The sequence below is a fragment of the Staurois parvus genome, unplaced genomic scaffold, assembly GCF_062004578.1.
Source record: "Staurois parvus isolate SC_StPar_1 unplaced genomic scaffold, SC_StPar_1.0 ptg000395l, whole genome shotgun sequence".
Taxonomy (NCBI): Eukaryota; Metazoa; Chordata; class Amphibia; order Anura; family Ranidae; genus Staurois; species Staurois parvus.
The window spans coordinates 3,663,219-3,690,543 of NW_028318191.1; the positions used below are offsets into that span (position 1 = coordinate 3,663,219).

The 27,325-nt window shown below is 40.7% G+C and overlaps 1 protein-coding gene across 1 annotated transcript; it reads right to left on the reverse strand.

Moving 5' to 3' along the window:
- Positions 1-1,118: 1,118 nt before the first annotated feature.
- On the reverse strand, positions 1,119-11,495 carry YOD1 (YOD1 deubiquitinase). Its single transcript, XM_089686372.1, has 2 exons — positions 11,233-11,495; positions 1,119-2,554 (listed from the first exon to the last, which is right to left on the reverse strand). Exons 1-2 carry the CDS (start codon positions 11,438-11,440, stop codon positions 1,860-1,862), a joined length of 903 nt encoding a protein of 300 aa, XP_089542498.1. The 5' UTR covers positions 11,441-11,495; the 3' UTR covers positions 1,119-1,859.
- Between the last annotated feature and the right edge of the window lie 15,830 nt (positions 11,496-27,325).

Consider the following 27,325-nt stretch of genomic DNA (forward strand, 5'->3'; position numbering starts at 1 on the left):
ACAAATGAAGCCTTGTAGTCATTAAAAGATACTTTTTTTTTTTAACATCGTAAAAACAGTAGATTTGTACTCAACTGTACAGCAATCAGACTGGGAAAAAAAAAAAAGCACCACAAGGATCCAGTCATTTGTGCTGCAGTGTTCATTGACTACTGAGGGACATGTTGATAGGAAGGGGGAGCAGAGCGATGGATGAGCTCATCTACCCTCTGCTTCTCTTTTCACTGTCAATACCTGTAATTGTTACTTAACTGCAGCAGAGAAAAGACAAGATTCTCTGCTGAGCAGCAGGCTGTGTAACAATCTTCACTGGATGGAAAGAAATGCAAAACCTTTGGCAGGTATAACAGCTCCAATATATGCACTTCATCTGTGCACTTTGCTGTTTGCCCAGAGTTCAGCTTAAGGCATCTAAGCCCAAGAACAAAAATGTAATATACTGTAGCTCAGCAGATCTTAGATGTGGTTGCTGACTAGTTTTCTTCCTCTGTTTTAACCTGGTGATCTTGTCTCAGTGCTCACTCGCTGTACAGTATCCATGGATAAGTAGTATTGTCACCCTAGGCTGCTCTCATTTGCACTACAAACACCTCCTCTTCTATAAAAGAGAGGGTAAGGGTTCTGTAGACGTCAAAAAAAGCTGGGAACAAAACTTAAAGTGCAGCACAAGCAATGGAAGTTATCAGCTCACAAGGTTCCTGATCGGAAGAGGCATTTGTTGCACCTATTGTTAGGATTTATTAAAAACAATGTTATAGAAAAAAAGGAGCCTGGCCAATGTACACCTAGGGATTAGCTAGCTACAGTAATGGTAATATTATATAATTAGGCACCCTAACTGTGCCATGCCATTTGCTTATCTTTTTTTAGAAATCCAGCATGCTCATCTGCTACTGCAACCCAAAGACATACTTAGTAACATATGCAGGACACAATCTCCCAAACTGCAGTACATAATGCTTGGGAGAGGTACCAGACCATAATGTTGTTAGATATGTCAGATAGGTGTATGCTTAGTCCTATACACTTTAAGAATGTTGTATCTACATTGGATTTTCAAAGAACTGAAGAGGTACACTGGGGCAGTACTCAAAAGGCTTGGAAATGACACCCAATAGTACACATATTATAATATTATTTAGTAAAGTAAGTTTACACAAAACTTGTTAAATGCAATGCAAAAAGGGTTTTTCTGTGTAGCCATAGTTATTAGACAGATCGGGGTACTATTTAATATTACATTTAAGTAATTAGTGAACTGGCACCTAGATTATTGGAGGATTTTACAGGTGCACTCTTATTTAGCCCCCAGTACAAGATTAGTTTAAATATGACAAATATTTGTGGAAAAAAATAATGTGTCAACTTTTTTGTCAGACTAAAGTGTAAGAAAGCACTAAAAGTATGTGTGTGTGGTCAGTGACCACACTAATAATTATACAGCTTCTTTGGCCTGGTAATCTCTCTGGCTGACCATGTGCTGTCAAATTCACAAACCAAAACAAACAAACAAAAACACCCTAATACTACATATAAAAGTATTAGGAATACCTATGTCAGACGAAAGAACAGCTGACAGCCTCTGACACAGGAATCACCTAATGTATATGTATATCTTTAGCTTATGACGTGAAACTTTATTTACCCAAAAATCCTTTAAATTAATCTTAAAACTGGCTGGAGTTCAGCTTTGACACCACAATAAATATCCCAAAACCTTAAAAAAAAAAAAAAAAAAAAAGAGAAAGAAGGTGTTGACAACTTTCCCTAGTTGTTTGCAGAATATCACTACATTTGCACTTTAAAACTGGGTTCTGGGGCACGAGGTAGATTTCACCAATTTTTTGAAGTTTGGGATACTACACCTCCCCAAAGTTGGTGTGCCCAGTTTCCTTGGCATGATCTCTTGCTGCCGATTGACCAGTTAATCCCTTCTGGCAAACCATACAGCGTAGGGCAAATCTATTCACATCTGTGAACTTTCTTTTCTTCCTGGCTTCATCTGCCAACTCCAGGGCCTGTACCAGTGCATCATCATCTGTTGTGGAAAAGATGGTCATAGGGGGCATGCTAGGATCAGGAAACTGGCGCTGTAAAGGGTCATAGTGAATGCCATCATAAATTAGCAAAACTCTTCTGCTGTAGCCAGCGTCTTCCCCAAAACGATCTATTCTCACTGTCTGGGTATCTACTACGCAAATTTCACACTGATAAAATTTTGAAAGTATTGAAACTTCTATAGCTCCACCCCATGTGTCATCCCTACGAATCCAAGAGCAATATTCTTCATTACTTTTTCCAAGCACAGCTTCAGAATAACTTGTGGGATCACTGGCAACAATTTCAGCTATAAGACTGCGCATGTCTGGTGCACATGCTGGGTCATATACACCACCTTCCACTACATAGTAAACACTTGTAAAGAGACAGGAATTGTCTGCTGGAACTACTCTACGAACAATCGCTGGAGCTCTTGGCAGAGTCTGATCATTTAAACATTGCTTCACGACAGTAGCATTCCTGCTTTTATCCTCTTCCACAACTAGCGTGTCACCTGTTAACAAAAAAACAAAAACATAAAAATATACACCTTAAATACCTGTCAAAATACAGACCTGTAATAACAATAATCATGTAATAATCATAGACAGTTTATTGCATACACAGTGCATTATGAATACCAACAGCAGTTGAAATCTTCTAAAAGGAAAAGAGAGAGAGAGAGAAAAAAAAACAACTCTTTTGCACCTTATGACATTTTCCAGCTTACAATTGCTATATATTCTAACAGATGAACAATTTTACATTTAGCAAGGATTCTGAGCCACATAAATGTATAGAAATTCTTCCAGGCCTCCTCCCTTGTTCCTCAATACATATATTTGGGTCCCCCTTGCAGCGGTTCTGTACTTAAAGTGGAAAGAAAATCCACAATACTTACCACTGCTCCAACAGTCAGATGAGCACACCAGCATCTTCTCTCTGGCTTCTACCAGGTGCTAGTCTTTTGTTGTGGGATGATGCACAGTTCATACATTCTGACACACCAGAACAGTGCCAGGAATGTAAACGGAGCTGCACATTATCTAAATAAATAGTGGGGTTTGTTAAAAAGGAAGCTTGTTTCTAACAAGCTTAAGTGAAATCTTTTTTATATCTTATAAATGTCACCTCTTGTGATTATATTGTCAAAAGTGGGTTAAATTCAGAAAATTACCCCCATTATTTAGAATAAATCAATACAATGTAGGTTGTGGTGACAAGCAGCAGGGAATAACATTCAGCAGGAGTCAAGTGAGAGGTTCAGACGTGTTAGCAGGTGGCAATTTTTTTTTTTTTTTTTTTTGTGGTTGATGGTCATGATTGACATGGAGCTGCACAACTGGATGAAGTAATTGTCAGTGGATTTATATAATAGATTTGGGGTACTCCTGAAGTGTACAGTGCTCACTCTTAGGTGATCCCAAACCTGGGACATAGCAAAAACTGACCTTATCAAGAGGAATAGAAAGCTAGAAGCTATAAAAGATCCCAAACTCATTTGCATATACCACATGGAGTCTACTAATCTGCACAAGCATAGAATTCAAGAGTCCCAATTATATAAACAACTAATCTGGATTTATATGACAATAAGGTGATGATTAGCAATCTGGATTATGCAACAGATTACAATGTTCCCAGTGGATTCCACACCTAACCCATTATTTTAGGTGTGGAATATGTAACATTTTGTATGTGACATAGAATGGCATAGTCAGGAGTACATGACATACAGCACACTGTAGATACCACACCATTCATCCAAATACACTCAACACACTCTACCATACACATTACATCTCATATATACCCCACAGCTCCCATCAAGAGATAAGTCGACTCATTTATTAGGCAACACACCAAGCTTCCCTTTTACTGAAGTTTCTTTATGAGTTTGTGCTCTATTTTAAAGCCCTGATAAAGAACAAATACATGGCTGCTGCTTTTACCTTTGTTACACTGATACGGTTCTTGGAATTGTTTGCAATTTGATACTTTTGGGTCTCATGAACACTGCAGCTGTCAAATGCCTGTTTTACAGGCGGTTAACGTTTTATTCACTGCCCCTAAATGCCCCTCTATGTTAGCCTATGTGTCCATGCACACATAGGCATTTAGGGACAGAAATCTGAATGTACCAAAATCACATTCAGGAGAGGAACATTTGTGCAGAAAAAATGCCCAATGTGCCTTAACATGTGTAAACATTGCTTAAACGCTAGGCCCATTTAGCGCTTGAGAGTTTATTTCAATGACCAAAATAAATAATATTCTGGCCCATGAAATGATTAAACGCCCAAATGCTTGATGCACCTGGCAGGGTTTAAAAAAGAAGGCGTTAGGAGCATTTTCAGCACTGCTTTTCACCTCTCAGGAGGAAAGCGTTTAGAAGAGCCCAGTGTGCACGAAGCTTTACTTTGACTTCATGAATAAGACTATCAACTGCCATGTCAGTGTCCTATGGGACAGCTTCATTGGTCTGTGAAGGTATGCTCCCTGTAAATGGTGATGGAGGTTGAGGAACTTAGCCATCACGTCATGGAAAGTAGGCCCTGGTAACTAAGTGAAACTAGATCAGAGGCAAAGATCAAGCTTTTCTGAGTAATAGGGAAGTAAATAGGATCTAATGCATGCTTATACACTAGAGATTGTAGCATACCCGGTTAGATTATGCAAGTGTCATGGTTTTGCATTGAAATCTTCTTTATCTTCTGTTTAGACTTGGCTGCTCTGCCAATATGAATTTTCCTGTCTTGAGGTAACTGTCTATGGAGACACAATCTTGTTTCATCTGGCCATTTCCTCCCATCGCAATACAATCTGATGTATCAACACATAGCACCATGTTCAATTTGATTGTTGCCATTGAGAATAGTCTCTTCATTGCCACAGCATAAGCTCTGCTCAAAGAGGTCAAAGTGTAGGCCATGACAAGCACCCGAAGCCAATCAAAAGCTATCACAGCAATCAGGTGACCAGGAACCAGGTCCCAATCGTAGCTGAGATCCTGGTCTCTGTACGGAGAATGCTGTGCGGCACGCTCCCAGCACAAAGACAAGAACACAAATTCAGCAACCAAGTTTAATGCCCACCTCCTGGATGCCGCATATATGGGCGCACTTTGATTTTATCATTCAATGGATGTGCAATTCAATCAAAACAGTTGAACTGGAAAACAACTGAACAGCCATAACATCCCTCCTGATTGATTTCGACTTGGTTTAGATCAGATTCGATCATACTGAGTTGATCAGCCAGGGTAGAAAATTATTAACTGATTTGTATCGATTAGCTGCACTGCTTATACTTTGGTCATGAACGTATTTCGATTGATCACATAAAATTCCTCTTACGATTATAAGTTACAATCATATCTTAAAGTGAAATTCCAGCTTACACCTAACTAGCCTTAAAACAGTCCACAACCCACCCCACATGGTAACTAACCTGTGTAAGAAAGATGTATATACTTACCCATTTTAGAACCCCTCGCCTCTCTGAGGAGGGGGCTGGATAGGAGTCAAGAGTGGGAGCGCTGCTAAGACGGGGTCATGGGAGGTGTCAGACGAGTGGACTGCGGAGAGGGGAATATGGGATGAAATCAAAGTTGCGAAGCTGGAACACAGAGGGGACCATCTGACTGGGCCCTGCACGGTGCACCTGAGGAGAAGTCATTGCCAGCACTACAAGGCCAGTCGGGGGGGTTAATACTGTAAGGTAAGGGGAGCAGTGATATAAAGGTTACCCTTTATATCAGTAACCCCCCTTTTCCTTAGTGTATTCAATCTGCGGAAGTTGGTCTGTAGTCACCAGATCACCCCCTCCCCATGTCAGAGCTCCCAGCTTTCCCCCTTAAATCAGTGTCCTCAGAGTTCCCCTTTACATCGGAGTCTGCATAATCACAGATTAAAGAAGAACTGTGCAGAACCTGATGTAAAGGTGAACTCTGACATAAAAGGGTAATGTTGCAGACCCTGAGTGAGAACTTTGATGTAAAAGGGAAACGCTGCAGACTCTGATTACCAAAGACCATTTTATATCAGCATTCCCCTGTACACCAAAGCCTACAGCATGATCCACAGCATTCCTCTTTACACCATAGTTCCCTTTACACTGTAAGTGGGAATCCTGCAGACTCTGATCTAAAAGGGTAACTCTGTGCTAGCTGGGTGATATTAATGTGACCTTCATATAAATTAAGAAATGTTTTTTCCTTTTGTTATAACTTACAGTGCAACCAGAAAGTATTCACAGCGCTTAACTTTTGCCACGTTTTGTTATGTTATCGTCTTATTAAAAAATGAACTACATTAATTGTTTTCCTCAACATTCTACAAACAATACCCCATAATGGCAATGTGAAAGAAGTTTATTTTAAAATCTTTGCAATTTATTAAAAATAAAAAACAAAAAAAAGCCACATGTACATAAGTATTTACAGCCTTTGCTCAATACTTTGTTGAAGCACCTTTAGCACCAATTACAGCCTCCAGTCATTTTCAGTATGATGCTACAAGCTTGGCACACCTATTTTTGGGCAATTTCTCCCATTCTTCTGTTCTGTACCTCTCAAGCCCCATCAGGTTGGATATCAGTGCACAGCCATTCGGGTTCAAGTCTGGGCTCTGGTTGGGCCACTCCAGGACCTTCACAGAGTTGGCCCATAGCCACTCCTTTGTTATGTGGGCTGTGTGCTTAGGGTCGTTGTCCTGTTGAAAGATGAACCGTCGCCACAGCCTAAGGTCCAGAGCACTCTGGAACAGGTTTTCATCAAGGATGTCCCTGTACCTTGCTGCATTCATCTTTCCTTCGATTCTGACTAGTCTCCCAGTTCCTGCTGCTGAAAAACATCCCCACAGCTGCCACCACCATGCTTCACTGTAGGGATGGCATTGGCCAGGTGGTGAGCGGTGCCTGGTTTCCTCCAGACATGACGCTTGGCATTCAGGCCAAAGAGCTGAATCTTTGTTTCATCAGACCAGAGAGTTTTGTTTCTCATGGTCTGAGAGTCCCTCAGGTGCTTTTTGGCAAACTCCAGACAGGCTGCCTTTTACTGAGGAGTGGCTTCCGTCCGGCCACTCTACTATACAGGCCTGATTGATGGAGCGCTGCAGAGATGGTTGTTCTTCTGGAAAGTTCTCCTCTCTCCACAGAGAAACGCTGGAGCTCTTTCAGAGTGACCATTGGGTGCTTGGTTACCTCCCTGGCTAAGGCCCTTCTCCCTCGATCACTCATTTTGGCCGGGTGGCCCGCTCTAGGAAGATTCCTGGTGGTTCCAAACGTCTTCCATTTACGGGATGATGGAGGCCACTGTGCTTATTGGGACCTTCAATGCTGCATATATATTTATGTACCCTTCCTCAGATCTGTGCCTTGATACAATCCTGTCTCAAAGGTCTACGGACAATTTCTTGGACTTCATGGCTTGGTTTGTGCTCCGACATGCACTATTAATTGTGGGACCTTATATAGACAGGTTTACGCCTTTCCTAATCATGTTCAATCAACTGAATTTCCCACAGGTGGACTCCAATCAAGTTGTGGAAACATCTCAAGGATGATCAGTGGGAACAGGATGCACCAGAACTCAATTTTTAGTGTCATGGCAAAGGCTGTGAATACTTATGTACATGTGTTTTTTATTTTTAATAAATTGCAAAGATTTCAAAACGAACTTCTTTCATTATGGGGTGTTGTTTGTAGAATGTTGAGGAAAAAAATTTATTTAATCCATTTCGGAATAAGGCAGTAACATGACAAAATGAGGCAAAAGTTAAGCGCTGTGAATACTTTCTGGATGCACTGTAAACACATTGTTAATAGCACTAGCTACGTGTTTGTAGCTTAAATATTGATTTTTGCACTGTTTTGCATCAAAAACAGTAATTTTATGTACTGTTTTTAAATGTCAGTTAAAAAAAAATTGGCTCGGTCAGTAAATTTCATGATTTTTGTCAGTAAAAAAATTGGTCCTGCCACTAAATTTTTGGCAACATGTCAGTAAATTTCACTTCAAGGGGTCAGCAACACTGGCAGACATCCTGGTGAAGAGGAGTAAAAAGCTCCTGCTGATGTCTTACTGCATGTGGGATGAGGACAAAGCGCAGGCCCCCGTGCTTTTGGTAAAGGCCCCTTTACCAAATAACGGCTTACGCAGCAAAGGGGTGTCTGTAGATAAGATAAAAAAAAAAACTGTGCAGCTCTGACCAAAGTTGAATAATGCCCTTGCTATAGGTGTAGGCCATTTACGTACCTCCTGAAGCCTGACTGGAAAACTCCCAGGACATTACGTGAGGTCTAGTAATTACTGTAACCGCCACAGGAGTGAGCTATCAGACGCTGAGCTCAGAGCTACCACATGAGGGGAGTGAAAGAGCCGTGGGGGAGGGGGTCTGAGTCAGAGAAAAAGTTCACTGCTGTGATGCTGGGGGTAAGCTGTATTGACTAGGCCTCACTTAGCAACGTCCTGGGAGTATTCCAGTCAGGCTTCATGAGGTACGTAAAAGGCCTACACCTATAGCAAGGGCATTATTCAACTTTATTCAGGGACACACAGTTTATTATCCACAGACACCCTTTATGTACACAGGCAATTCTTTGGTGGTGAACGTTCCCTTTAACCGCTTCCCCTCTGCCCGATAGCAGAACAACTGCTACAGGGTGGCAGGGGTGCGCAAAATTGTGTATATATACACGTGATTTTGCAGTTCAGGGTAGGGGGCGTGCGCAAGCTCTACCAGCACCACCATCTGCAGACTCGGCTGTCAATCACTGGGTCCCAGCCGGTGATCACCAAGTATTACTGACGGGGGAGAGAACTGTATGTAAACAGTACAGTTCTCTCCCGTCAGCTCCTGCACACTGCTTTGTATGGCTCTGCATAGCACATTAAACCTTAAATATTAACTGCTTCCGAGCCACCACGTAGCAGAAATACTGCTACAGGGTGGCACGGGTGTGCAAAATCGTGTATGTATACAAGCGATTTCGCAGTTCCGGGTAGGGGGCGCGTGCGCGCCGTACCTGCGCCACCATTCAGGGCCTCGGTTGTCAATCACCGGGTTCCGTGCGGCGATTTTCCACTGGCACCCGGCGATCTCCGAGTATTACCGATGGGGGAGAGACCTGTATGTAAACAATACAGACCTCTCCCGTCAGCTCCTGCACACTGCTTTGTATGGCTCTGCCATGCAAAGCAGTGTGCTTACAGTGGAAAGCACACACACAGCATACTGTGAACCAGCAAAGTTAACCTCTTGATCACCCCACGTTAACCCCTTCCTGCCCAGTGCCATTAGTACAGTGTCAGTGCATTTTATTAGCACTGATAACTGTATTGGTGTCACTGGGGATATCAGTGACACCAAATCAGTCCCCCCATCGCCGTGTCAGAATGTCCGCTGCAGTTCCGCAATAAGTCGCTAATCGACGCCATTACTAGTAAATATGAATAAAAAACTCCAGTATCTATACCGCCATTTGTAAGTGCTAGAACGTTCACGTAAACCAATTAATTTTCACGTATTGGGATTTTGTTTTAGCAAAGCCATGACGCAGAATACATTTTGCCTTAAATTTATGATGAAATTAGATTTTTACATTTTTTTACTGGACATGTTCAATAGCAAAGTCAAAAATGTTTTTTTTTCCTCAAAATTGTTTTTTTTAATAGAACAAAAAATAAAAATGCACAGACGATCAAATACCACCAAAAGAAAGCTCAATTCGTGAGGAAAAAAGGACGTAAATTTCATATTTCATTTGGGTGCAGTGCTGCATGACTGTGCAAGTAACGCAGCGCCGTGACGCAAAAAAATGGCTGATCAGGAAAAAGGGGGTAAATCCTCAGGAGGGCAAGTGGTTAAGGTCCCGTTCAAACCTGTAGCAGAAACATTTTCTGCAGCTGTGTAAAAAACACTTTCTTAATGGCACCTCACACATACGCCAAAGTAATGCGCTTTTGGCATGAAGAATGCGCAAAAATCCCTGTCGCAAAATGCGCCTTACACCCCGGTCACATCAAAGCCGATTTTGAAATTGTGCGACTTACAGTGAAGTCGCACAATTTCAAAGTCGGGGGACGTGCCGATTTGAGGTGCGATTTGCAAGACATCTGACACAGATGTCTATGCAAATCGCACCAAAAGTAGTGGTTTCACTACTTTAGAAATCAGTGCGGCTCCGACCAAGTCACAACCGCACCGATATGACCACTCTAAGGCTACGTTCACACTAGCCTTGTGTGCAGGCGGCAGAGAGGCGTTTGGGAGGCGTTTTTACCGCTTCCCAAACGCCTCTGCCAATTCTGCACATTACAGCACATGGTGCTGTTCTAACAGGAGCGTTTGCGTTGCGGCAAAACGGACGCCTCTGGTCGAGTCAGGAGGCTTTGAAGCCTCCTATTCTCGTCTATGGTGCCGCTCCGCAAACGCCCGGCCGGCGTTTGCGGTGCGGTTGCGGGGCGTTTGCGGAGCGGTAACACCACTCAAACTGCATTATAGGCGTTTGTGGGGCGTTATTAACGCTCGGCAAACGCCTAGCAACCGCCGCTAAACCGCGCATGCGGCGTTTGTGGAGCGTTTGCCGAGCGTTAAAAAACGCTCCGCAAACGCCGGACCAAAGCTTGCCAAACGCTATAGGGGCGTTTGGCAAGCGTTGGCAAAACAGCCAAGTGTGAACGAGCCCTAATAGCGGACAATGGGGTGCGACTTGGCATTGATATGCAAATCACAGGCCAAGTCTTACCCTATGTTACCTGGGTGTTACTCTCTAAGCCACAGGTGTCAAACTAGCAGCCCTCCAGCTGTTGCCAAACTACAAGTCCCATGAGGCATTGCAAGACTGACAGTCACAAGCATGATTCCCAAAGGCAGAAGCATGATGGGACTTTGAGTTTGGCAACAGCTGGAGGGACGCCAGTTTGACACCCCTGATCTAAGCCAAAATTTGGCATGAGCTTCTTTAGTGCGTTTTTGCAGCAGAGGGAGACCATTCCAATGAATGGTGCCACTCCAAAAACGCTAAAATCGTGACACATCAGTAACGGGCAGGTGTGAATGGGGCCCATAACCTCTTGTGTGCCTTGATAAACACACGACACGGTGCAATGATGTTACAGGCTACACAGCCACCTCATGCCCTCTCATCAGCCCCAGTATCAGGTCCTCACACACAGGCCACTCTCATTACCTGATTTGATTGGCAGCTCCCGCAGGCGGGCGTCAGCATCGCTCAGGTCCAGACAGGCTGGGGGATAGCCTACCATGACTCGCTGTGCGGGCCCGGAGATGCCGCTCACCCCCGCTATAAGGTCCTGCAGCTCCCGGACACTGGACACCTCTGTCAGCCCCTGCAGTAAGTGTGTCCCCTGACGGGTTTTACAACGGAGCCGCATCATCGTACCTGCTAGGAGCGCTAATGGTGAACAACTAAACAATGACCAGGGGAAGCCGGGTAGCCACGCTGAATGACATCAAATCTCGCGAGAGTTTGTGGCTATGATCAAAGCGCCATGTTGGTACTCCCTTGGTTTTTGTTTTTTTTGTTTTTCCTTTTCCTAAATTACCGGTGAAATTATTTTTTTTTTCTACTACAGGATAAAGAATAATATCTGGTTGATTTTCTGGCTTCTATGGGTCACCTCAGACTTCACACCTAAGCAGTTTCTGCAGTGTTTTGCAGAAACACACTACAGTCCATTTAACATGATTTGCTATGATTTCAAATCACCAATAAACTAAATATTTAAATTAAAAAAAAACATGATTTTCTATGGAACAGGTTCTCATCTCCGCGTTTTCATCTGGTGCGGTTTTTTTTTTGTGGAAAGGGTCAGGGACCTTTTTGAACACAAAACATTGCGTTTTAGGTTCTATAGACTTCAATGGGAACGCTGCAGGAAAGCATGTATTGTAGTTTTGATGCTTTTTGCGTTTAAAATCTGTCTAGCAACAAGAAAAAAAAACATTTTAAAAAAAGCATCAAAAACGCAATGCAGAAACGCATCAAACGCAACCAAAATAGGTGTGAACCTAGGGTAAAGCGGTATTGAACTTAAATGTTTAAAAACAAGTGGCAGGCTGGGTTTTTGTAGGGACATACTAAAAGGAATGAAAGCATGGAATGCCCATAGACTTTAAGGCTTGGTTCACATTTGTGTGGGTGGTGCCGCTGTGGAACCCGCACAAATATCTGCAGCCGCACAACACCCACATAGAGGAATGCGGTATCTGCAGGCGTGTGCCATGCAAATTGTAACTTTACTTGGAACCTCAGTTCCTGTGCGGGCTGCGATTTCCAAAGAAGAGTAGGGATTTCTCACCTGCGTGTCCTGGAGCACGAGAGTCCATTCAAATTAATGGGCTCCCATGCCCACGCAAATCGTGGGAGGCACATATGTTAACCTGGCCTAACAGGGCAGTGAAATGCCCATAGACAATATTGGAACAGAAGGGAATGCCCATAGAAAATAGTGGAGTCAGAAGCATTTGACACATCACATAATGACGGCCCCTTGATCCCATAGGGAAAGGGAGCCTTGACTGTGGAGAGCATGGCCTAGTGACAAAGGTGATGCTAGTGGATGAGCCCCAAATGGCTGAAGGTGGTTAGTCAGTCATTTACAGGGTCCGATAGCTGCTTGAGAGGGATCAGGTAGAATGGCTTCTCCCCCTCCTGTGAATGGTGCCCTCTTCCCCGGCTGTGCCCCCGACCGGCAGAGACTCCACAGTTATCCAGGCCGACATCTCCACAGGTGAGGAGATGCTCCAGGCCCCCTTCCAGGCTCAGCCCCAGTCAGAACTGGTCCAGCAGCAGCAATAGAACTGCCTCACAGGGAGCCACTGTCTCTGACGGGGTTGGCTCAGTCTATGCCTCACCACTGGCTTCTCTCCCACCTAATAACTGTCATCCACGGTCCGCCCACTCCCCACACTTCCAAATCACGAAGCCCAGGACACTCTGGACCCACATCTGGGGCGGCCTCCATGTCAGCCACTGCCCCATCTGCCTCTGCTGATGCTTTCTGTCTGGCTGCTTCAGCTATGCTGCATCCGGCGGGGCTGGAACGCTGAATGCACCTCACATCTCCTCAGCCCCTGCTCCTACCATGTCTTCAGAGGATTGAGTTTTCCCTACACCTTCTGGGTGGGAGTTGTTTTTTTTCTGGACAGGATGTCTCAGACACACTGACTGTTCCACCTTATCAGCTTCACATTCAGGTTAGACAGTCTGAAAAGTGGAAGCTCGTGAGCTGCTATGTAAGTGGTAATTGATATTTAAGTGCTAATTGTAAATTTCTTCTGATGAAGCCACGTGACCAGTGGCGTAACGCATAGGGGAGGGGCTTTGACATCACAACGCTCAAGGGAATCATACTGACACCAGCTGGACACTTTAGAATATTCACCATTGAAAAATATCCGGAGGACATTTTTGTGCACAAAGCAGTTTTTATGCAGAGTATATGTAAGTGCATTACTTTTATTAATAAAATGGTTTTATAAGGATAATACACTATGATTTGATTATTCTTCTATATCAATCTCTGTGGAAGGGGAGCCTATCTGTCAGGGCTCCAGGGTATGACCAGAGGTATGTGACTGACGCAGGGAAACGCAGGCTTCAGATAAGTTATAAACAATATAATTTATTAAAGACTAACAATACAAACATAAACGCAGTGCAATACTAGAACATAACACAGTGCAAACAAACCAAACCACCCACAGATAACAGTACATACAATGCAAGCGTCGTCAGGCAGGCCGGGTCAATAACAATCGGGCAGGTAGGTACAGGGGGTCAGGCAGAGAATGGTCGGGGTCACAAGCCAGGGATAAAACAGGAGAAGTCAGCAGAGGTCCGGATCAGGCAAGGTCAGCAACGAATCAGACAGAGACAGGAACAGGGATGCAGGAACAAGATACAGGGCCCAGGAAAAGCACACACCAAGGCAGAGACTGCAGGTCTGGCCATCCCTTAAATACACCTGCATAATCAACTTCAGGTGTTTGGCTGGCTGCAGGGTTGAGTCTCTGATTGCTGGGAGCACCCGCTGGCCAGCCCTGGTACTGCAGCCCACAAGGCAGGTGAGTCCCACCATTACTGGCAAGTCCATTCCTGACACTATCGTTTGATTAGAGAGGGACCCCAAACAGCAAGATACCATCCCATCCATTTTGGCCCATTTAAAGGGACACAAGCGTTATATGACCTCACTTAACGGTTTGGTCATATACTTGAGGTGAGAGCACATCTGGTGGGGGAGCACAATATAAGAAAAAAATTTTTTACACAAGAAATCAATTAAGCAGCACGGGATATTTTATTCAAAAAAGAAACTAGGCACTTTTGAAGAAACATACTGGTGAAACTCAAAAAATTAGAATATTGTGCAAAAGTTCATTTATTTCAGTAATGCAACTTAAAAGGTGAAACTAATATATGAGATAGACTCATTACATGTAAAGCAAGATAGTTCAAGCCGTGATTTATCATAGTTGTGATGATTATGGCTTACAGCTCATGAAAACCCCAAATCCACAATCTCAGAAAATTAGAATATTGTGAAAAGTGCAATATTCTACGCTCAAAGTGTCCCACTCTTATCAGCTAATTAAGCCATAACACCTGCAAAGGGTTACTGAGCCTTTAAATGGTCTCTCAGTCTGGTTCAGTAGGAATCACAATCATGGGAAAGACTGCTGACCTGACAGTTGTGTAGAAAACCATCATTGACACCCTCCATAAGGAGGGAAAGCCTCAAAAAGGTAATTGCAAAAGAAGTTGGATGTTCCCAAAGTGCTGTATCAAAGCACATTAATAGAAAGTTATGTGGAAGGGAAAAGTGTGGAAGAAAAAGGTGCACAAGCATCAGAGATGACTGCAGCCTGGAGAGGATTGTCAGGAAAAGGCCATTCAAAAGTGTTGGGGACTTTCACAAGGAGTGGACTGAGGCTGGAGTCAGTGCATCAAGAGCCACCACACACAGACGGATCCTGGACATGGGCTTCCAATGTCGTATTCCTCTTGTCAAGCCACTCCTGAACAAAAAACAACGTCAGAATCGTCTTACCTGGGCTAAAGAAAAACAGACCTAGTCTGTTGCTCAGTGGTCCAAAGTCCTCTTTTCTGATGACAGCAACTTTTGCATCTCATTTGGAAACCAAGGACCCAGAGTATGTAGGAAGAATGGAGAGGCACACACTGCAACATGCTTGAAGTCCAGTGTGAAGTTTCCACAGTCTGTGTTGATTTGGGGAGCCATGTCATCTGCTGGTGTTGGTCCACTGTGCTTCATTAAGTCCAGGGTCAACGCAGCCGTCTACCAGGAGATTTTGGAGCACTTCATGCTTCCTTCCACAGACGAGCTTTATGGGGATGCTGACTTCATTTTCCAGCAGGACTTGGCACCTGCCCACACTGCCAAAAGCACCAAAACCTGGTTTAATGACTGTGCTTGATTGGCCAGCAAACTCGCCTAACCTGAACCCCATAGAGAATCTATGGGGCATTGCCAAGAGAAAGATGAGAGACATGAGACCGAACAATGCAGAAGAGCTGAAGGCCGCTATTGAAGCATCCTGGTCTTCCATAATACCTCAGCAGTGCCACAGGCTGATAGCTTCCATGCTACCCCGCATTCAGGCCTTAATTGCTGCAAAATGGGCCCAAACCAAGTAGTGAGTACATATGCATGCTTATACTTTTCAGAGGTCCGATACTGTTCTATGTACAATCCTTGTTTTATTGATTGCATGTAATATTCTAATTTTCTGAGATTGTGGATTTGGGGTTTTCATGAGCTGTAAGCCATAATCATCACAATTATGACATATCACGGTTTGAACTATCTTGCTTTGCATGTAATAAGTCTATCTCATATATTAATTTAATCTTTTAAGTTGCATTACTGAAATAAATGAACTTTTGCACGATATTCTAATTTTTCGAGTTTCACCTGTATATGGACTTTTTATTTATATTTTTTTTGACACGTGTATGGACATTACTTTTGGTATATTGTTTTTTTTATGAATATGCGTATTGCTTTTGAATTGATATTGGTTAAAATATTTATTTTGTCACTCACTATTCATAACAGTACTTGGTTGCACTTATTATTTATTTTGAGCAATTTTAGTGAAGCGCGCCACATTTTAGTCAAATAGCATAGATTAGACAGTCTGCACCGGCGGCCCAGCCCCAGCAGTTGGCGCTGTCAGCCTCTTCATCATGTCTTTGCAGCTGCTCAGTGCACCACATCACCCTGGATTCTTCTGAGCCAGTGCACTTTTCGACTCCAGAAGATCTTCAACCAGTTACTTCCCACTGGCCGCCTGCGACATCCGTGTGGTCGGCCCCATCATTGTCATCCATACCCGCTGTGTGAACTTCTGCACAGGAGGATCGATGCCAGATGCTTCTGCGACACACTCTCAAGGTTCTTCAGCTGTTCAAGAAGTTCGTGGACCTTTTGCACAGCCCACAATCAGTATGATTGTAATGTGGTCTGGGGTAGAGTTTCAGATGTCAGCACGTCAGTTTTGCCAGAGGCCCACATAGTTGAGGAAGTTAAATCTCTGGTTAATACGGGTGCCTCATCTTACTCTGGTGGTCCTTTATGGGCCGTTTCCCCTGTCAGGGCACATTTGCATTTGGAGGATAAGGATAAAATTTTACAACAGGAATTTGTTGACTTGCTTTCCCTGATTCCCCCTGACAGGGAAACTGTTGATAAATCCCAGTGTATAGACGTTGGCATCCAAAGCGAGAAACCAGAGCAGCTTCCCCACACGTTTGGGAACTGGCTGCAAGGTTTCTCTGCGTACATCGGTGTACTTTGCGAACAGTGTCCAGATTTGGCCCCGTCCTTATTTTGTTACTTAGTTCTGATATGAACTTTGTTTAGACAGCCAGGATGGCAGCCTCTGGCTGCTCCTTATGTCTCTACATAGGCCGGTGTCTTTTCAGTCCACTGCTAGCATTTTCACCAGAGCGCCGACAGTGTCTAGTAAGGATGTCTGTTGGTTGTTCAATGAGAGCCACTGTAGGTGGTACACTGCGTGCTGCTTCAAGCATGAGTATTCCCTTTGGTTACCCAGCAGTTCACTGCTTTAAGAAAGGTAAGCAGCCGACTGCAAAACCCGCTACAAAGACCGAACTTCCTAAACCTAAGGACTCCTGTGAACATCACAAGGATGTTTCACTGGCTAGACCAGTACTCCTTTCATAGGGAGGCTGTAAAATTGAGAGACGGATTTGCTCACAGTTTTTTGGATTCCCTTTAAGCCATTGGCAAAGCCCACTATGGCAGCCAATCTAAAATCTGCTTTGCAGCATGATGATGTAGTTGCGGAAAAGCTCTGGAGTGAACTGGAATCTGCGCATATGGCCGGAGCCTTTGAGGGTTTCTTCTCTGGGCTGGGTGCCCAAGAAGGAGTTGGGAAAATACCAGCACATACACCACTTTTCCTTCAGTTCTTGCTCATCTGTCAACGATGTTATTGACTGTGAGGAATCCTGCATGCAATATGCATCTTTTGACAGAGCTCTTCACCTGATCAGAGCTGCGGATCATGAGGCATGGTTAGTAAAGGCTGTTATTGAGTCCACTTTCCGCCTTCTTCTCATTGGTGTCGTGGTGGTATGACACAGGGAATTAGAATGTGACAATGCCAATCTGCTGCACCTTGATGGTGTCCATTTGAATGACATTGGCCTTGACATCTTTAACCTTGGCCTTAAGATATTGAGAGGGCGCTGATTGCAATGGGGTGCTCGTCAGCTAAGTACCGACTTGCTGGTGGTGAAAAGCTTTCATTTAAAAGGCTATGCCCTTCAGTGGAAGTTGGACCAGTCTAGGTTTTTCTGGAACAGAAGGTAACGACAGGCCTTTAGACTAGGTCAAGTTTTTGGGAGTACTCACAGTCTAAGTGAAATTTGATAATGCTGTGGCCTTGCCCTTCCAACTTAACACGTCTGAGTGTCAATATTGGGTGAGGTCGAGGGGAACCCCCCCCCACATGGTATTAATGTTTGGACATATGCTCTTCCGCAGTCACGATGGCCCCTTAACCCATAGGGAAAGGGAGCCTTGACTAAGGAGAATAGTATTGCCTAGTGACAAAGGCGGTACCAGTGGATGAGCCCCAAATGGCTGAAGGTGGTTGGTCAGTCAGTGGCAGAGACTTGAGTGGGCAGTGCCTGATCTCTGTCAAAAATGTTGTGAGGTAAAATCTCACTCACCATGGAAACAGCAGGAGGAAGAGTTGCCTGCACACCCGCCTCTATTTTCCTTCGGTTAGGTTGGTTGTCACAGGTTTTTTAATAAAGCTGTGGCCTTACCCTTCCAACTTAACACTTCTGAGTGTTGTTATTGGGTAAGGTTGAGGGAAAAAAAATAAAAACATGGTATTAACCTCCCTGGCGGTATGATTATTTCAGATTTTTGGTGCTGAAAGCGGTACTTTTTTTGCATGGAAATATGTTTGTTTTTTTTATTGTAGGCCTGCAATTTTTAGGAATAACTCACTGAAATCTGTCCGAACAAGAGTCTAGTAAACATCCCGGGTAGGATAAAATTTGAAACACAAAATCATAAATTATAATTTAATAAATAATCATAAAAATAATAATATAATAATAAATGTAATTATATAATCAAACCAAAAACACTTAAATTTGAAATATAGCGCCAAGTTCGCACATCACTGAGCAAAGTCGCAAAATCGTTTTCACTAATGACGAATTTCCCCACAAATCATTATCACTCAATTCTGCAAGTGATTCTAATTTACTATCGCTGTTCTCTAGCTGGTCTAAAACCGCTTTTGACCTAAAGTGATGCTTTTTGGACACCATGGACATTTCTCACTTTCCAGGCAATAAGAACAGTAAAAATGCAGGCAAGGCACAGGACAAAGTACTAGGGACAAAATGTATGTGAAATGGTTTGATACAGTAATGTTTTACTATGTAATTTTAGTGAATGTCACTTTTTTTCATTTTTGAATTTCCCGCCGTTCCGTCCCCCGTACGTCCCGACGCTCACAGGGGACGGAACCCAGATGACAGATGCCGGTATCCGCCGGATTACATTGCCGGGGACACTGCAGGAGGGACATCGTGGGAGCGCAGGACAAGGTAAGTGATGGAGTCGTGGAGCACTGCTGCAAGGTATTCCCGAGTGTAGCTCGGGGTTACCTCTTCTGGTGCTGAAACCTTTCCCCGAGCTACACTCAGGAATACCGCCAGGGAGGTTAAAGTTTGGGCATATGCTCTTCCGCAGTCAATCCTTAGCAGACATACTCTCCAAGTTCAGTGGTGATGTTAAAAATTGAGGTCAACCACTTGTCCTCCAGAGGTTTTACCCCCCCTTGCTGACCAGGCCATTTCAACTGGTAATTGTGCGGTCATGCAATGCTGTACCCAAATGAAATTTGTCTTTTTTTTCACACACATAGAGCTTTGTTTTGGTGGCATTTGATCACCTGTGCGGTTTTTATTTTTTTGCGCTATAAACAAAAAAAGACCGGAAATTTGGAAAAATTATATTTTTCACTTTTGGTTATAAAAAATATCCAATAAACTCAGTTAGTCATAAATTTAGGCCAAAATGTATTCTGTTACATGTCTTTGGTAAAAAAAAAATACCAATACATGTATATTAATTGGTTTGTGTGAAAGCTATAGTGTTTGGAAACTGTGGTATATATATTGGAATTTACTTAGCTTTTACTTTTTGACTGCCTATCACATTTCTTGAGGTGCTAAAATGCCAGGGCAGTAAACCCCCCCCCCCCAAATGAACCCTTTTTGGAAAGTAGACACCCCAAGGATTTTGCAGAGAGGCATGTTGAGTCCATGGAACATTTTATTTTTTGCCAGAAATTTTTTGAATATGACAATTTTGTTTTTGTTCACACAAAGTTGTCAATTTAATAATATATTGCTCATGCATGGCATAGGTATATGTGGAATAACACCCCAAAACACATTCTCCTACGTCTTCAGAGTATGGGGATACCACATGTGAGAGACTTTTTGGCAACTTACAAGCCCCCAAAATCCAATGACCACATTCAGGCTTGCAAAGGGCATATTTCCTCATATCACTTCCCCACTATCACAGTTTCGGAGGCCCTAAAATGCCAGGATAGTACAAACACCCCCCAAAATGACCACTTTTTTGGAAAGTAGACACCCCAAGGAATTTGAGGCATGGTGAGTATTTTACAAATATCATTTTTGTCACAGGGTTTTGAAAAAGAAAAGAAAAAATACACTTTCTGTTATCTTTCTTTGTTTTGCAATAACACGTGGCAACAAATGAGATCTGCAAAACACTTGCCATGCCTCTTAGCAACCTTGGCGTGTCTACTTTCCAAAAAGGGGTCATTTGGAGGGGTTACTTCTACTATCCTGGAATTTTAGGGCCAACATTAGAAGCTTATGCCACACATCACCCACTCTTGAAGACCAAGCCTTTTCTGACACTTTTTGTTCACATGAAAAAAACAGTTTTTTTTGCTAGAAAATTACTTTGAACCCCCAAACATTATATATTTTTTTAAAGCAGAGGCCCTAGAGAATAAAACAGTGGGTGTTGAATTTTTTTACGTCACACAGTATTAGTGCAGCGATTTTTCAAACGCAAATTTTTTTATGAAAATACACTTTTTTTACTTTTAATGCACAAAAAACACAATATATTGCCCAATTATTGGTAAAATATATTAAGTTATTTTGATTTTCTTTATTATTTTTATACTGTTGTTTTCATTTTTTTAAAATTTTGGTAATTACTTTTAGATCTATCACAGGGAATGCAAATATCCTTATAACTTCAATGGGCATGGTCATATATTCTTTTTTGAGAAATCTGGAGTCTACCAGACTCTAGATATCTCTGCCCTTACATTATCTAATCTCACCAAGATCAGTGTGATCAGATTCTTTCCCAATTTACAAATGGCGCTGTTTATATCCTGCAAAACTGAAGTGATGAAATGCACATAGCTTCCAATTTCTTAGGCTATAGAGATGATTGGAGCCATTCTGGTCTCCAATCAGCTCTATGGGCAGCCAGCAGAACTGCTGGCTGCATTCCCGGATACCCCTGTGGGACAGGAGCCCAAGAGAACAGTGCAAGTTAGCGGGGGGGGGGGGGGCGATGTCCTTTCCCGCTGCTCATAAAAACAATTTAGCAGCTAATTGACCACTAGGATTACTTTTACATGAAAGCAGACTGCCAGCTAAAAAAAACAATACCAGGATGATGCCTGTAGCTGCAGGTATCATCCCGGTATAACCATTCAAAGTCCAGTGACGTACCAGTACATTTCTGGCCAATGTTGGGCATATATGTAATAGCAGAGAACACGCGCATATGATGAATTGACTCTGTGGATCAATATGACCGCAATTCATTCTTTTTTGTAATGTCTATGTTGAGGGTTAGGCCCAAAAGAGTTTTAAATTCAGAAACCGTGATAGGTTTCCATGAGAGTTAGCAAGAGCTGAATTTGGGTAGGCGGCGATGTATTGTGCGTATAAATTGCCTTGACCCACAATCAATTGGTACAGATCTTCCGTGAAAAACAGCAGAGGGGCTAAACGCTAGTGCTGGCAGCAAACTGTCATTTTCCAACTGTCAAAAATAACTGTCATTTTCCAACTGTCAAAAATAACTGTCATTTTCCAACTGTCATTTTCCAACTGTCAAAAATAACTGTCATTTTCCAACTGTCATTTTCCAACTGTCAAAAATAACTGTCATTTTCCAACTGTCATTTTTCAACTGTCATTTTCCAACTGTCAAAAATAACTGTCATTTTCCAACTGTCATTTTCCAACTGTGATTTTCCAACTGTCAAAAATAACTGTCATTTTCCAACTGTCATTTTCCAACTGTCAAAAATAACTGTCATTTTCCAACTGTCATTTTCCAACTGTCAAAAATAACTGTCATTTTCCAACTGTCATTTTCCAACTGTCAAAAATAACTGTCATTTTCCAACTGTCATTTTCCAACTGTCAAAAATAACTGTCATTTTCCAACTGTCATTTTCCAACTGTCAAAAATAACTGTCATTTTCCAACTGTCATTTTTCAACTGTCATTTTTCAACTGTCATTTTTCAACTGTCATTTTACAACTGTCATTTTACAACTGTCAAAAATAACTGTCATTTTACAACTGTCATTTTCCAACTGTCAAAAATAACTGTCATTTTCCAACTGTCATTTTCCAACTGTCAAAAATAACTGTCATTTTCCAACTGTCATTTTCCAACTGTCAAAAATAACTGTCATTTTCCAACTGTCATTTTCCAACTGTCATTTTTCAACTGTCATTTTTCAACTGTCAAAAATAACTGTCATTTTCCAACTGTCATTTTCCAACTGTCATTTTCCAACTGTCAAAAATAACTGTCATTTTCCAACTGTCATTTTCCAACTGTCAAAAATAACTGTCATTTTCCAACTGTCATTTTCCAACTGTCAAAAATAACTGTCATTTTCCAACTGTCATTTTCCAACTGTCAAAAATAACTGTCATTTTCCAACTGTCATTTTCCAACTGTCATTTTTCAACTGTCATTTTCCAACTGTCATTTTCCAACTGTCAAAAATAACTGTCATTTTCCAACTGTCATTTTCCAACTGTCATTTTCCAACTGTCAAAATAACTGTCATTTTCCAACTGTCAAAATAACTGTCATTTTTCAACTGTCAAAAATAACTGTCATTTTCCAACTGTCATTTTCCAACTGTTTTTCCAACTGCCAAAAATAACTGTCATTTTCCAACTGTCATTTTCCAACTGTCAAAAATAACTGTCATTTTCCAACTGTCATTTTCCAACTGTCAAAATAACTGTCATTTTCCAACTGTCAAAATAACTGTCATTTTTCAACTGTCAAAAATAACTGTCATTTTCCAACTGTCATTTTCCAACTGTCATTTTCCAACTGTCAAAAATAACTGTCATTTTCCAACTGTCATTTTCCAACTGTCAAAAATAACTGTCATTTTCCAACTGTCAAAAATAACTGTCATTTTCCAACTGTCAAAAATAACTGTCATTTTCCAACTGTCATTTTCCAACTGTCATTTTCCAACTGCCAAAAATAACTGTCATTTTCCAACTGTCATTTTCAACTGTCAAAAATAACTGTCATTTTCCAACTGTCATTTTCCAACTGTCAAAAATAACTGTCATTTTCCAACTGTCATTTTCCAACTGTCAAAAATAACTGTCATTTTCCAACTGTCATTTTCCAACTGTCAAAAATAACTGTCATTTTCCAACTGTCATTTTTCAACTGTCAAAAATAACTGTCATTTTCCAACTGTCATTTTTCAACTGTCATTTTTCAACTGTCATTTTCCAACTGTCATTTTCCAACTGTCAAAAATAACTGTCATTTTCCAACTGTCATTTTCCAACTGTCAAAAATAACTGTCATTTTCCAACTGTCATTTTCCAACTGCCAAAAATAACTGTCATTTTCCAACTGTCATTTTCAACTGTCAAAAATAACTGTCATTTTCCAACTGTCATTTTCCAACTGTCATTTTCCAACTGTCAAAAATAACTGTCATTTTTCAACTGTCATTTTCCAACTGTCAAAAATAACTCATTTTCCAACTGTCAAAAATAACTGTCATTTTCCAACTGTCATTTTCCAACTGTCAAAAATAACTGTCATTTTCCAACTGTCATTTTCCAACTGTCAAAAATAACTGTCATTTTCCAACTGTCATTTTCCAACTGTCAAAAATAACTGTCATTTTCCAACTGTCATTTTCCAACTGTCAAAAATAACTGTCATTTTCCAACTGTCATTTTCCAACTGTCAAAAATAACTGTCATTTTCCAACTGTCATTTTTCAACTGTCATTTTTCAACTGTCATTTTTCAACTGTCATTTTACAACTGTCATTTTACAACTGTCAAAAATAACTGTCATTTTCCAACTGTCATTTTCCAACTGTCAAAAATAACTGTCATTTTCCAACTGTCATTTTCCAACTGTCAAAAATAACTGTCATTTTCCAACTGTCATTTTCCAACTGTCAAAAATAACTGTCATTTTCCAACTGTCATTTTCCAACTGTCATTTTTCAACTGTCATTTTTCAACTGTCAAAAATAACTGTCATTTTCCAACTGTCATTTTCCAACTGTCATTTTCCAACTGTCAAAAATAACTGTCATTTTCCAACTGTCATTTTCCAACTGTCAAAAATAACTGTCATTTTCCAACTGTCATTTTCCAACTGTCAAAAATAACTGTCATTTTCCAACTGTCATTTTCCAACTGTCAAAAATAACTGTCATTTTCCAACTGTCATTTTCCAACTGTCATTTTTCAACTGTCATTTTTCAACTGTCATTTTCCAACTGTCATTTTCCAACTGTCAAAAATAACTGTCATTTTCCAACTGTCATTTTCCAACTGTCATTTTCCAACTGTCAAAATAACTGTCATTTTCCAACTGTCAAAATAACTGTCATTTTTCAACTGTCAAAAATAACTGTCATTTTCCAACTGTCATTTTCCAACTGTTTTTCCAACTGTCAAAAATAACTGTCATTTTCCAACTGTCATTTTCCAACTGTCAAAAATAACTGTCATTTTCCAACTGTCATTTTCCAACTGTCAAAATAACTGTCATTTTCCAACTGTCAAAATAACTGTCATTTTTCAACTGTCAAAAATAACTGTCATTTTCCAACTGTCATTTTCCAACTGTCATTTTCCAACTGTCATTTTCCAACTGTCAAAAATAACTGTCATTTTCCAACTGTCATTTTCCAACTGTCAAAAATAACTGTCATTTTCCAACTGTCAAAAATAACTGTCATTTTCCAACTGTCATTTTCCAACTGTCAAAAATAACTGTCATTTTCCAACTGTCATTTTTCAACTGTCATTTTTCAACTGTCATTTTCCAACTGTCATTTTCCAACTGTCAAAAATAACTGTCATTTTCCAACTGTCATTTTCCAACTGTCAAAAATAACTGTCATTTTCCAACTGTCATTTTCCAACTGTCATTTTCCAACTGCCAAAAATAACTGTCATTTTCCAACTGTCATTTTCAACTGTCAAAAATAACTGTCATTTTCCAACTGTCATTTTCCAACTGTCATTTTCCAACTGTCAAAAATAACTGTCATTTTTCAACTGTCATTTTCCAACTGTCAAAAATAACTCATTTTCCAACTGTCAAAAATAACTGTCATTTTCCAACTGTCATTTTCCAACTGTCAAAAATAACTGTCATTTTCCAACTGTCATTTTCCAACTGTCATTTTCCAACTGTCAAAAATAACTGTCATTTTCCAACTGTCAAAAATAACTGTCATTTTCCAACTGTCATTTTCCAACTGTCAAAAATAACTGTCATTTTCCAACTGTCATTTTCCAACTGTCAAAAATAACTGTCATTTTCCAACTGTCATTTTCCAACTGTCAAAAATAACTGTCATTTTTCAACTGTCATTTTCCAACTGTCAAAAATAACTGTCATTTTCCAACTGTCAAAAATAACTGTCATTTTCCAACTGTCATTTTCCAACTGTCATTTTCCAACTGTCAAAAATAACTGTCATTTTCCAACTGTCATTTTCCAACTGTCAAAAATAACTGTCATTTTCCAACTGTCAAAAATAACTGTCATTTTCCAACTGTCATTTTCCAACTGTCAAAAATAACTGTCATTTTCCAACTGTCATTTTCCAACTGTCATTTTCCAACTGCCAAAAATAACTGTCATTTTCCAACTGTCATTTTCAACTGTCAAAAATAACTGTCATTTTCCAACTGTCATTTTCCAACTGTCAAAAATAACTGTCATTTTCCAACTGTCATTTTCCAACTGTCAAAAATAACTGTCATTTTCCAACTGTCATTTTCCAACTGTCATTTTCAAACTGTCAAAAATAACTGTAATTTTCCAACTGTCATTTTCCAACTGTCAAAAATAACTCATTTTCCAACTGTCATTTTCCAACTGTCAAAAATAACTGTCATTTTCCAACTGTCATTTTCCAACTGTCAAAATAACTGTCATTTTCCAACTGTCAAAATAACTGTCATTTTTCAACTGTCAAAAATAACTGTCATTTTCCAACTGTCATTTTCCAACTGTCATTTTCCAACTGTCATTTTCCAACTGTCATTTTCCAACTGTCAAAAATAACTGTCATTTTCCAACTGTCATTTTCCAACTGTCAAAAATAACTGTCATTTTCCAACTGTCAAAAATAACTGTCATTTTCCAACTGTCATTTTCCAACTGTCAAAAATAACTGTCATTTTCCAACTGTCATTTTCCAACTGTCATTTTCCAACTGCCAAAAATAACTGTCATTTTCCAACTGTCATTTTCAACTGTCACAAATAACTGTCATTTTCCAACTGTCATTTTCCAACTGTCAAAAATAACTGTCATTTTCCAACTGTCATTTTCCAACTGTCAAAAATAACTGTCATTTTCCAACTGTCATTTTCCAACTGTCATTTTCCAACTGTCAAAAATAACTGTCATTTTCCAACTGTCATTTTCCAACTGTCAAAAATAACTGTCATTTTCCAACTGTCATTTTCCAACTGTCAAAAATAACTGTCATTTTCCAACTGTCATTTTCCAACTGTCAAAATAACTGTCATTTTCCAACTGTCAAAATAACTGTCATTTTTCAACTGTCAAAAATAACTGTCATTTTCCAACTGTCATTTTCCAACTGTCATTTTCCAACTGTCAAAAATAACTGTCATTTTCCAACTGTCATTTTCCAACTGTCAAAAATAACTGTCATTTTCCAACTGTCAAAAATAACTGTCATTTTCCAACTGTCATTTTCCAACTGTCAAAAATAACTGTCATTTTCCAACTGTCATTTTCCAACTGCCAAAAATAACTGTCATTTTCCAACTGTCATTTTCCAACTGTCAAAAATAACTGTCATTTTCCAACTGTCATTTTCCAACTGTCATTTTCCAACTGTCAAAAATAACTGTCATTTTCCAACTGTCATTTTTCAACTGTCAAAAATAACTGTCATTTTCCAACTGTCATTTTTCAACTGTCATTTTTCAACTGTCATTTTCCAACTGTCAAAAATAACTGTCATTTTCCAACTGTCATTTTCCAACTGTCAAAATAACTGTCATTTTCCAACTGTCAAAATACCTGTCATTTTTCAACTGTCAAAAATAACTGTCATTTTCCAACTGTCATTTTCCAACTGTCAAAAATAACTGTCAT

Excerpts from the sequence above, each read along its gene's own strand:
- YOD1 (XM_089686372.1), bottom strand. The coding sequence starts at position 11,440 with ATGATGCGGCTCCGTTGTAAAACCCGTCAGGGGACACACTTACTGCAG. Across the intron at positions 2,555-11,232 it reads GGAGCTGCCAATCAAATCAG|GTGACACGCTAGTTGTGGAA; the intron begins GTAATGAGAGTG and ends TTTTGTTAACAG.